The following is a 12,538-nucleotide window of genomic DNA, read 5'->3' on the forward strand; positions in this document are numbered from 1 at the left end:
GGCAAATGAGAGTTGGGGTGAGAGAGTATCATTAAATTTTATGGAGAATAAAAAGATGTTTTGGAAGGAAGAAAAAAAGTGCGTAAGACAAGAGAAGTGAGTAATGTGGCAGTTTTGGGCATAGTTGGTATACATGGGGTCTTCAATGTTTGAATGGAAATGGTGAAGAGCTTGTAGATTTGTGTGCTGAAAAAGGACTGTTGATTGGGAATACATGGTTTAAAAAGAGAGATATACATGAGTATACGTATGTGAGTAGGAGAGATGGCCAGAGGGCATAATAGGATTAAGGGTCTAACTGATAGGTGCGTAAAAGAGAGACTTTTGGAAGTCAGTGTGCTGAGAGGGGCAGCTGGAGGGATGTCTGATCACTATCTTGTGGAGGCGAAGGTGAAGATTTATATCGGTTTTCAGAAAAGAAGAGAGAATATTGGGGAGAAGAGAGTGGTGAGAGTAAGTGAGCTTGGAAAGGAGACTTGTGTGAGGAAATACCAGGAGAGATTGAGTGCAGAATGACAAAAGGTGAGAGCAAATGACGTAAGGGGAGTGGGGGAGGAATGGGATGTATTTAGGGAAGCAGTGATGGCTTGCACAAAAGATGCATGTGGCATGAGAAAGGTGGGAGGTGTCCAGATTAGAAAGGATAGTGAATGTTGGGATGAAGTAAGATTGTTAGTGAAAGAGAAGAGAGTGGCGTTTGGATGATTTTTGCAGGAAGTATTGTAAATGACTGGGAAAGGTATGAAAGAAAGCAGCAGGAGGTCAAGAGAAAGGTGCAGGAGGTGAAAATGAGGGCAAATGAGAGTTAGGGTGAGAGAGTATCATTAAATTTTATGGAGGATAAAAAGATGTTTTGGAAGGAGGTAAATAAAGTGCATAAGACAAGAGAAGAAATGGGAACATAAGTGAAGGGGACAAATGGGGAGGTAATAACAAGTAGTGGTGAAGTGAGAAGGAGATGGAGGGAATACTTTGAAGGTTTGTTGAATGTGTTTGATGATAGAGTGGCAGATATAGGGCGTTTTGGTCGGGATGGAGTGCAAAGTGAGAGGGTCACGGAGAATGGTTTGGTGAGCAGAGAAGAGGGGAGGATTTCCAGCCCCCCGCTCCCTTCCCTTTTAGTCGCCTTCTTGTGTTAATAAAAAGAGTGTGGTTGAGAGAGCAGAAGAGGGTGTGTTGAAATGGATTGGTCACATGGAGAGGAGTGTGGAAAGATTGACAAAGAAGATATATGTGTCAGAGGTTGTTGGAAGAAGGAGAAGTGGGAGACCACATTGGAGGTGGAAGGACGAAGTGAAGAAGATTTTGAGGATCAGGACCTGAACATACTGGAGGGTGAGAGGTTTGCAAGGAATAGAGTGAATTGGAACGATGTGGTATTCCAGGGTTGATGTGCTGTTGGTGGATTGAACCAGGCCATGTGAAGCATCTGGGGTAAACCATGGAAAGGTCTGTGGGGCCTGGGTGTGGAAAGGGAGCTATGGTTTCGGTGCATTACACATGACAGCTAGAGACTGAATGTGAATGAATGTAGCCTTTTTTTGTCTGTTCCTGGCGCTACCTCGCTGTGGGGGGTGATGCTATTTCATGTGTGTTGGAGTGGCAATGGGAATGGATGAAGGCAGCAAGTGTGAATATCTACATGTGTATTGGAAAGGATCACAATTTTGCACGTGATCAAGATATTCCTATGGGTCTATGGGGAAAATGAAACACGAGAAGTTCCCAAGTGCACTTTTGTGTAATAATCACATCATCAGGGGAGATACAAGAGAGGAATATAACAGTCAGTTGAAACACATCGAAGAGACGAAGCTAGGACACCACGTGCACTTGGGAACTTTTCGTGTTTCATTTTCCCCGTGGACTCATAGGAGTACATGTGTATATATGTCTATGTCTGTGTATGTATATATATGTATATGGTGAAGTGTATATGTATGTATATGTGCGTGTGTGGGCGTTTATGTATATACATATGTGCATGGGTGGGTTGGGCCATTCCTTGTCTGTTTCCTTGCACCACCTTGCTAATACAGGAGACGGTGGTTAAGTATAATAATGTTGATAATGATTATAATAAGTGTACATGTATATGTCTGTTTATGTATACATATGTATCTCTGTATGTGTTGATGGGCCATTCGTCATCTGTTTCCTGGTGCTACCTCACTGATGCAGGAAATGTGATCAACCCATCCATAAACAAATTATACAACAATGGTCACATCACACACCCATGCCATGGACTGACATTCACTGGGAACCAGTCACTCTCCTCTCTTCCTACTTGTACACATGCCTTACATCCTTGGTAAAAACTTTTCTTTCCTCCTAACAGCCTACCTCCCACACCATATACTGTTAAAACCTTCCACAAAGCGTCTCTCTCAACTCTATCATATGCCTTCTCCAGATCCATAAGTGCTATATATAAATCCATTTGTTTTCCTAAGTATTTCTTACGTACATTCTTCAAAGCAAACACTTGATTGGGAATACCTGGTTTAAAAAGAGAAATTTATGTAAGTATTCTTATGTGAGTAGGAGAGATGGTCATATGGCATTATTGGATTACGTGTAAAAGAGAGACTTAGATGTTAATGCGCTGAGAGGGGCAGCTGGAGGGATATCTGATCACTATCTGGTGGAGGTGAAAGTAAAGATTTGTAGAGACTTTCAGAAAAGAAAAGAGAATGTTGGGGAGAAGAGATTGGTAAGAGTAAGTGAACTTGGAAAGGAGACTTGTATAAGGAAGTATCAGGAGAGATTGAGTGTTGAATGACAAAAGGTGAGAGCAAATGACGCGAGGGGAGTGGATGAGGAATAGGACGCATTTAAGGAAGCAGTGATGGCTTGTGCAAAAGATGCATGTATGAGAAAAGTGGGAGGTGGACAGATTAGAAAGAGTAGTGAGTGGTGGGATGAAGAAGTGAGATTGTTAGTGAAAGAGAAAAGAGAGGCATTTAGGCGATATTTGCAGGAAATTAGTACAAATGACGGCTGATGTTTATTGTGGAGGTGAAAGTGAAGATTTGTAGAGGCTTTCAGAAAAGAAGAGAGAATGTTGGGGAGAAGGGAATGGTGAGAATAAGTGAGCTTGGAAATGAGACTTGTATGAGGAACTATCAGGAGAGATTGAGTGTAGAGTAACAAAAGGTAAGAGCAAATGACGTGAGGGGAATGGATGAGGAATAGGATGCATTTAGGGAAGCAGTGATGGCTTGTGCAAAAGATGCATGTATGAGAAAAGTGGGAGGTGGGCAGATTAGAAAGGGTAGTGAGTGGTGGGATGAAGAAGTGAGATTGTTAGTGAAAGAGAAAAGAGAGGCATTTGGGCAATATTTGTAGGGAAATAGTGCCAATGACTTGGAGATGTATAAAAGAAAGCGGCAAGAGGTCGAGAGAAAGGTGCAAGAGTTAAAAGAGAGGGCAAATGAGAGTTGGGGTGAGAGAGTATCATTAAATTTTAGGGAAAATAAAAAGATGTTTTGGAAGGAGGTAAATGACGTGTGTAAGACAAATGGGAACATTGATGAAGGGAGCAAGTGAGGAAGTGATAATAGAGAGTGATGGAGTGAGTATTTTGAAGGTTTATTGAATGTGTTTGATGATAGAGTGCCAGATGTGGGGTGTTATGGTCGGGGCAGTGTACAAAGTGAGAGGGTCAGGGAGAATGATTTGGTGAAGAGAGAAGAGGTAGTGAAAGCTTTGGGGAAGATGAAATCCAGCAAGGCGGCAGGTTTGGATCGTATTGCTGTTGAATTTAGTAAAAAAGGGGGATGACTGTGTTGTTGATTGGTTGTTAAGGATATTTATTGTATGTATGAATCATGGTGAAGTGCCTGAGGATTGGCAGAATGCATGCATAGTGCCATTGTACAAAGACAAAGGGGTTTAAGGTGAGTGTTCAAACTGCAGAGGCATAAGTTTGTAGAGTATTCTTGGGAAATTATATGGGAAGGTATTGATTGAGAGGGTGAAGGCATGTCCAGAGCATCAGATTGGGAAGAGCAGTTTGGTTCAGAAGTGGTAGAGGATGTGTTTAGTGAATCATGTGATGTTTTTATCTGATAGTCTCTTATTGTTTACTTCTGTATCTGAAAAGAGTGCAATGTCATATGTAGAAATTAATTTATTGTACTGCACCCTCTTATCAGTTAGTGGTTTACCTGCATAAGGCTGGATATTCACATAAATTGATTAGTCTTTGGAGCTGTTCTCTTTTTTCTGCTGATCCATAATTTTTCCTTAGTAATTGTATTTACGTCCATAATCTACTTCTACTTCCTGCCATTTAATAGCGTTAAGATTGGAGTCACCATCCCTTGTTTTATCAGATTAAGTCACTCTAATCCTTTCAAAAGTTCTTCAGTTTCTGTTGAAATTATGTGAAAGTCATTTAGCTTTGTTGTGAATGATCTATGTGACACTTGGTATATTGTGTTTATGGATAGGATGCTCATATTTATTGTGACTCGTATTTGTTACCTGTTTTCTTTCTGGCTTGTTATAGATAAAAATTGCTACTCCACCTTGTTTGTATATGATTCTGTCTGCTCTCAATGTTTCAAATTGTTCCAAATTTCCTTTGCGTTTTCATTCTTTTTGTATAGACTCGTGAATTTTTATCTTCCATTGGTAATGGATCTCTCTCTCTCTCTCTCTCTCTCTCTCTCTCTCTCTCTCTCTCTCTCTCTCTCTCTCTCTCTCTCTCTCAGCTTTGTTGTTAGGTCAAGTGAGGTCAACACACAGCCAACAGGCCACCAAGATTACAGTGCATTACCATAATTTACCATCAATGAATGCTTCTCCAATGTTAAGTGTTCATTCACTTTGATTATATTTATTAACCTTTCAGTGTATGTCTCTGTAATATTTTTATTACAATGGCACCAGCTACTCGCTACCCATGTACATCCTGTGGTTGAGGTTTTATTAAGGATTTCATGGCAGTGGGACCTGAAGGAGCATACAAAGATTGTTTATTCTACATAAACTGTAGTGATCTGGAAGAGAAGCTTAAACAAAGTGATTCAAATGAATTTAAGACAATGCTCAAAGCCTTAACTGCAGAAAGTATAATACTGAGGAACAAGTTACAACATTTGATAATGGAGCAACCTGATCTGACATTCACTCTTTCCTCCCACCCTCACACCTACTTCCCACTCCATCCAGGTTCACCCCTTCCTCACTCATACCCTCCCCACACAACATCCTGTATGACACCCATTCAGTGCCCACTGCCTGCCCCAACCCTGCCCTCTTGGTACCCTCCCTCCACAGCCTATAACCCCATGGCCCCTCCTAGACATCATCATGTTCACCCAATTCCTCAACCCCCCTGCCATGCTACCTCTTCTCTCCTCCAGGGAAAACCATGGAATACTCTGTGGGACTTTACTTTAAATAGGGCTGTGGTTTCATTACATTATGCATGACAGCTAGAGTTTGGATGTTGATAAATGAAGCTGTTGTTTGCCTTTTCTTGGTGCAGCCTTCTTATGGCAGAAAATGAACAAGCATGAAAAAAACTATATTGTTCTTATAAAAGATCTTCCTCAACCATAAGTCTGTTTCTCCCCCTAACTATTCTTGCTGTACCTTGTGCTGTCATCTCAGATGACATTCTCCTTATCACATACAAACTTTTTAATCATAATTTTACTGGACTTGTCTAATGTGCTTTCACTCCTTACATACACTTCTACTTTTGATTATCTTTTCATTTTTTTTTTAACTCCAAAGACCCATATTTGCTTTAATTTTATTAATATGTATACCATCCTTATGACATCTATTCCGAGCTTTATTCATCACAGTTGTCAGTGTCAACTTCTTCCAAACTTCTTTTTTTCCTCTTAGCTTTATTAAATCTTCATTCTTCCATGCTGTAGCTCTCTCCACAGATTTACTTTATTTTATTTTGTTATGATGGACTGTAGCTGTATAACCTAGAATATTATTTTAGATATTTTACAGCTTGATCCTCTTACGCTGTAAACAATAGGCTGGAACTGGTATCACTTTTACTAATGAAGAATGAGCTGAATCATTCAGAATAGAGGTTTAACTGTTTCACATTATTATTCATTTTTGCTACTGCAAACAAAAGAATTTTGAGCAAACTCAGTTTTGTCTAACATTTTTTTTGTTCAATCACAGGTTGCATTGGGCATCCCATTGCATCGCATACGATGTGTTCGAGTCCTGTATGGGGAAACTCCTTGGGGTGATACTGTAATTGATTTTGAGCAGCCCAAGACAAAACCTGTGCCAAAGGGTCACTGCATTGCTGCCCGCATTACAAGTGAAAATCCTGATGAAGGTTTGTTCCATGATATATTTGGATGTCAAAGGCAGTTGAGGAGACACAAATGCACATGAACACACATGAATGCTTATTTTTCCCATTCTTATGTGTATGAAAACTTCCTTATTACTGTAACATAAACAAAGTGATAAACAAAGTGAAAATTTAATCTCTAAATCTTTACCATTAAATACATATTATATGGCAACACAGTATTAGTGCAGTTCAACTAGTCTGTAAGTTTACATCACTTAGTACTCACCATTGAATACATAATGTATGTCAGCACAGCGCTACTGCAGTTCAGCCAGTGTGTAGTTTTACATCACTTGGTGCTCAGCTAATCGCCACTGAATGTATGATGTAGAAATCATAAGATTGCTCTATAAAACCTCCAGTACTATGTACATAGACTTCACTCATGTGCATATAAAAGACCACATTTATTTTAATCTCTTTTGTGATTAATTGATTAATTAAGTGATTTATTACTTTTTTGACCTCTCAGTTATGTAACTCCTCAAATGTAAATTTTCAGTTGAATGGCTGCCTGAATTAGGTAAACCATCATTTATTTATTTGTTTACAATTATACATGCATATGCACATGCACATGCATACTTACAAACCTATACACCTGGACACATTTGCTTGTGTGTACACATCTCCTAGGAGATTGCAAAGTACTGAGAAAGGGGACATTCAGTTACAGAGAAATAGATTGGAGGAACTAAGATTCCCCTGGAGTTAGTGCATCATGGCAAAACAAATTTCTTGAAAGTATACAAAACTTCTTGTATCCGCAAGTAACAGAGTATACAAGAACTATTTTTTTTTTATTTTGCTTTGTCGCTGTCTCCCGCGTTTGCAAGGTAGCGCACGGAAACAGACAAAAGAAATGGCCCAACCCACCCCCATACACAATGTATACACACACACGTCCACACACGCAAATATACATACCTATACATCTCAATGTACACATATATATACATACACAGACACATACATATATACCCATGCACACAATTCACACTGTCTGCCCCCATTCACTCCCATCGCCACCTCGCCACACATGGAATACCTTCCCCCTCCCCCCTCATGTGTGCGAGGTAGCACTAGGAAAAGACAACAAAAGGCCCCATTCGTTCACACTCAGTCTCTAGCTGCCACGCAATGATGCCCGAAACCACAGCTCCCTTTCCACATCCAGGCCCCACACAACTTTCCATGGTTTACCCCAGACGCTTCACATGCCCTGATTCAATCCACTGACAGCACGTCAACCCCGGTATACCACATCGATCCAATTCACTCTATTCCTTGCCCTCCTTTCACCCTCCTGCATGTTCAGGCCCCGATCACACAAAATCTTTTTCACTCCATCTTTCCACCTCCAATTTGGTCTCCCACTTCTCCTCGTTCCCTCCACCTCCGACACATATATCCTCTTGGTCAATCTTTCCTCACTCATTCTCTCCATGTGCCCAAACCATTTCAAAACACCCTCTTCTGCTCTCTCAACCACGCTCTTTTTATTTCCACACATCTCTCTCACCCTTACATTACTTACTCGATCAAACCACCTCACACCACACATTGTCCTCAAACATCTCATTTCCAGCACATCCACCCTCCTGCGCACAACTCTATCCATAGCCCACACCTCGCAACCATACAACATTGTTGGAACCACTATTCCTTCAAACATACCCATTTTTGCTTTCTGAGATAATGTTCTCGACTTCCACACATTCTTCAAGGCTCCCAGGATTTTCGGCCCCTCCCCCACCCTATGATTCACTTCCGCTTCCATGGTTCCATCCGCTGCCAGATCCACTCCCAGATATCTAAAACACTTTACTTCCTCCAGTTTTTCTCCATTCAAACTTACCTCCCAATTGACTTGACCCTCAACCCTACTGTACCTTATAACCTTGCTTGTATTCACATTTACTCTTAACTTTCTTCTTTCACACACTTTACCAAACTCAGTCACCAGCTTCTGCAGTTTCTCACATGAATCAGCCACCAGCGCTGTATCATCAGCGAACAACAACTGACTCACTTCCCAAGCTCTCTCATCCCCAACAGACTTCATACTTGCCCCTCTTTCCAAAACTCTTGCATTCACCTCCCTAACAACCCCATCCATAAACAAATTAAACAACCATGGAGACATCACACACCCCTGCTGCAAACCTACATTCACTGAGAACCAATCACTTTCCTCTCTTCCTACACGTACTCATGCCTTACATCCTCGATAAAAGCTTTTCACTGCTTCTAACAACTTGCCTCCCACACCATATATTCTTAATACCTTCCACAGAGCATCTCTTTGGTAAACAGAGAAGAGGTAGTAAAAGCTTTGCGGAAGATGAAAGCCGGCAAGGCAGCAGGTTTGGATGGTATTGCAGTGGAATTTATTAAAAAAGAGGGTGACTGTATTATTGACTGGTTGGTAAGGTTATTTAATGTATGTATGTATGACTCATGGTGAGTTAATATACCATCTGTACTTGACCTTGTCTTTACTCACTATAGCATGGAAATAGAATTTATGAAGTATAATGCTCCTGTTGATAAGAGTGATCATTTAGTGCTTGCTTTTGAATATGTGGGGTGGAGGATGCAAGAGGGGGATCAAAGTCGGCACAGGAACCAAAGAGGAAGTATAGTCATGGCAACTATGTGGAACTGATCAAGTTCTTTGAGAGTACTCATTTGAAAAGGGAGTTTTATTATCAGAGTATGGACCAGTGTTGCAGAGGGGTCTAGGAAATCTACATTGAAAGGATCAGAACATGGGAACCTTTTTTGGCCAATAGGGAAGGAGGGTCAAAATGGAGAGATATGGGTTCAGTGAGAAATGTCATAAAGCAATAAGGTCAGGGTGGATACATAAAACATACTGCAGCCAGCCAGCATATGAATGATACAGAAGAGCAAGGAATGAGTATTGCATAGTAAGGAAGGTGGAGCAGAGAGATTTTGAAAAATTTCTTGAGGAAAAAGCAAAGGACAATCCAAAACTTTTGGTGAAAGAGCAACTAATTACGCTAAGGAACTCGAAAGAAAGAATTCTTGAGGATGATGAGTCAGTATGCGAAGTGAGAAAAAAGAATTCTTGAGGATGATGAGTCAGTATGCGAAGTGAGAAAGAAAGAATTCTTGAGAATGATGAGGCAGTATGCAAAGCGAGAAAGAAAGAATTCTTGAGGGTGATGAGTCAGTATGCGAAGTGAATGAAAAGCTCAAAAGTGTTTTCACTGTAGAGGACAATAATACACCAACATTTCCAAAATAGGAGAGGGATGAAGTCTTGGAACATTTTAATTGACATAGTGACATAATCATGCTATTATAACAACTTGACCCACATGACCCAGATGAAGTCTCCTCATACATGCTGAAAGAATACTCAGAGGCTCTAGCAAGACCACTTGAAATGTTGCTCAGTAGGTCATTAGTGGAAGATATAATTCTAAAGATGTGGAAGAGGGCAAATGCTGTGCTTGTATTTAAGAAAGTGGATCAGGAAGCTGTGAAGGCATGTACAGAGCATCAGACTGGGAAGGAGCAGTTTGGTTTCAGAAGTGGTAGGGAATGTGTAAATCAGGGGTTTGCATTGAAGAGTGTGAGAAATACTTAGAAAGTCAGGTGGATTTGCATGTGGCATTTATGGATTTGGAGAAGGCATATGATAGGGTTGATAGAAACGCTTTGTGGAATGTCTTAGAAATATATGGTGTGGGAGGTGAGCTCCTAAAAGCATTTAGGAGTTTTTATCTAGGGTATAAGGCATGAATATGATTAGGAAGAGAGGAGAATGAATGGTTCCTTGTGAAGGCTGCTCTGCGGAAGTGGTGTGTGATGTCACCATGGTTGTTTAATTTGTTTATGGATGGGATGGTGAGGGAGTTAAATGCAAGAGTCTTGGAGAGAGGGATGACTATGCAGTCTGTTGGGAATGAGAGGGCTAATGAAGTGAGTATGTTGTTGTTTGCTGATGATACAGCACTGGTAACTGATTCAAGTGAGAAACTGCAGAAGTCAGTGACAGTTTGGAAGAGCGTGTGAAAGAAGAAAGTTGAGAGTGAATGTGATTAAAAGCAAGGTTATTAGGTTCAACAAGGTTAAGGGACAAGTTAGTTGGGATGTAAGTTTGAATGGAGAAAAATCGGTGGAAATGAAGTGTTTTAGATATCTGGGAGTAGACTTGGCAGCAAGTGGAATCATGGAAGCAGGAGTGAGTCATAGTGTAAGGGAGGGAGTGAAGGTTCTAGGAGTGATGAAGAATCTGTGGAAAGAGAGAATGTTATCTTTGAAGTAAAAAAAATGGGTATGGGCAGAGGAATAGTTCCAGCGATAGTATATGGTTGCGATGCATGGGCTATAGATGGGGTTGTGTGGAGGAGAGTGGATGTGTTGGAAATTAAATGTTTGAGGACATTATGTGGTGTGAGGTGGTTTGATTAAGTAATGAAAGGTTAAGAAAGATGTGTGTTAATAAAAAGAGTGTGGTTGAGAGAGCAGAAAATGGTGTGTTGAAATGGTTTGGACATATGGACAGAATGAGTGAAGAACAGTTGACAAAGAGAATATATGTGTCAGAAGTGGAGGGAACAAAGAGAAACTGGAGACCAGGTTGGAGATAGAAGGATGGAGTAGAAAAGATTTTGAGTGATCCGTGGCCTGAATGTGCAGGAAGGTGAAACACATGCAGGGAATAGTGGATTAGAATGATGTTAATGTGCAGTCACTGGACTCAACCATGGTTTTGTGAAATGTCCAGGATAAACCATGCAGCTGCGGTTTCAGTGCATTACACATGACAGCTAGTACATAGATGTGAGCAGATGTGTTGTTTCTTCGTTTGCTTCCTGATGCTACCTCACCGATGTAGAGAGTGGTGATTGGGTATGGGAAAAAGAAGAGAACGATTATGTTATCTTTTTTCTGTCTGTTCATGCATTTGTGCTCTTTCTTATGGGTGGGGTGGTGTCAAGTAAGTATGAATATGTACATGTTGTTGTATGTATGTATTTCTACATGTATGTGCTAATTTAAAAGATTTTTTTTATTATACTTTGTTGCTGTCTCCCACGTTAGCAAGGCAGTGCAAGAAAATGGACGAAAGAATGGCCCAACCCACCCACATACACAAGTATATACATACACGTCCACACACGCACATATACATACCTATACATTTCAACGTATACATATATATACATACACAGGCATATACATGTATACACCTGTACATAATTCATACTTGCTGCCTTTATTCATTCCCATCACCACCTTGCCACACATGAAATAACAACTGCCTCCCCCCGCACACATGCAAGGTAGCACTAAGAAAAGACAACAAAGGCCACATTTGTTCACACACAGTCTCTAGCTGTCATGTATAATGCACCAAAACCACAGCTCCCTTTCCACATCCAGGCCCCACAAAACTTTCCATGGTTTACCCCAGACGCTTCACATGCCCTGGTTCAATCCATTGACAGCACTTCGACCCCAGTATACCACATCGTTCCAATTCACTCTATTCCTTGGCTGCCTTTCACCCTCCTGCATGTTCAGGCCCCAGTCGCTCAAAATCTTTTTCACTTCATCCTTCCATCTCCAATTTGGTCTCCCACTTCTCCTTGTTCCCTCCACCTCTGACTCATATATCCTCTTTGTCAATCTTTCCTCACTCATTCTCTCCATGTGACCAAACCATTTCAATACACCCTCTTTTGCTCTCTCAACCACACTCCTTTTATTACCACACATCTCTCTTGCCCTTTCATTACTTACTCGATCACACCACCTCACACCAAATATTGTCCTCAAACATCTCATTTCCAACACATCCACCCTCCTTCACACAACCCTATCTATAGCCCATGCCTTGCAACCATATAACATTGTTGGAACCACTATTCCTTCAAACATACCCATTTTTGCTTTCCGAGATAATGTTCTCGCCTTCCACACATTTTTCAATGCTCCCAGAACTTTTGCCCCCTCCCCCACTCTGTGACTCACTTCCATTTCCATGGTTCCACCTGATGCCAAATCCACTCCCAGATATCTAAAACACTTCACTTCCTCCAGTTTTTCTCCATTCAAACTTACCTCCCACTTCCTCCAGTTTTTCTCCATTCAAACCTACCTCCCAGTTGACTTGTCCTTCAATGCTATTGTACCTAATGACCCTGC

At 40.9% G+C, this 12,538-nt stretch overlaps 1 protein-coding gene across 7 annotated transcripts in view; it reads left to right on the plus strand.

Moving 5' to 3' along the window:
* Positions 1 to 12,538, plus strand: part of ACC (acetyl-CoA carboxylase) — a 333,790-nt gene that overhangs the window by 74,252 nt on the left and 247,000 nt on the right. For all 7 annotated transcript variants that reach the window (XM_071665546.1, XM_071665545.1, XM_071665542.1 and 4 more), the window contains one exon: positions 6,169 to 6,331. In XM_071665546.1, the coding sequence (XP_071521647.1) occupies positions 6,169 to 6,331 (163 nt within the window). The remainder of the gene's footprint in view (positions 1 to 6,168; positions 6,332 to 12,538) is intronic.

Source organism: Panulirus ornatus, chromosome 10 (genome assembly GCF_036320965.1).
Source record: "Panulirus ornatus isolate Po-2019 chromosome 10, ASM3632096v1, whole genome shotgun sequence".
In the NCBI taxonomy this organism is placed as follows: Eukaryota; Metazoa; Arthropoda; class Malacostraca; order Decapoda; family Palinuridae; genus Panulirus; species Panulirus ornatus.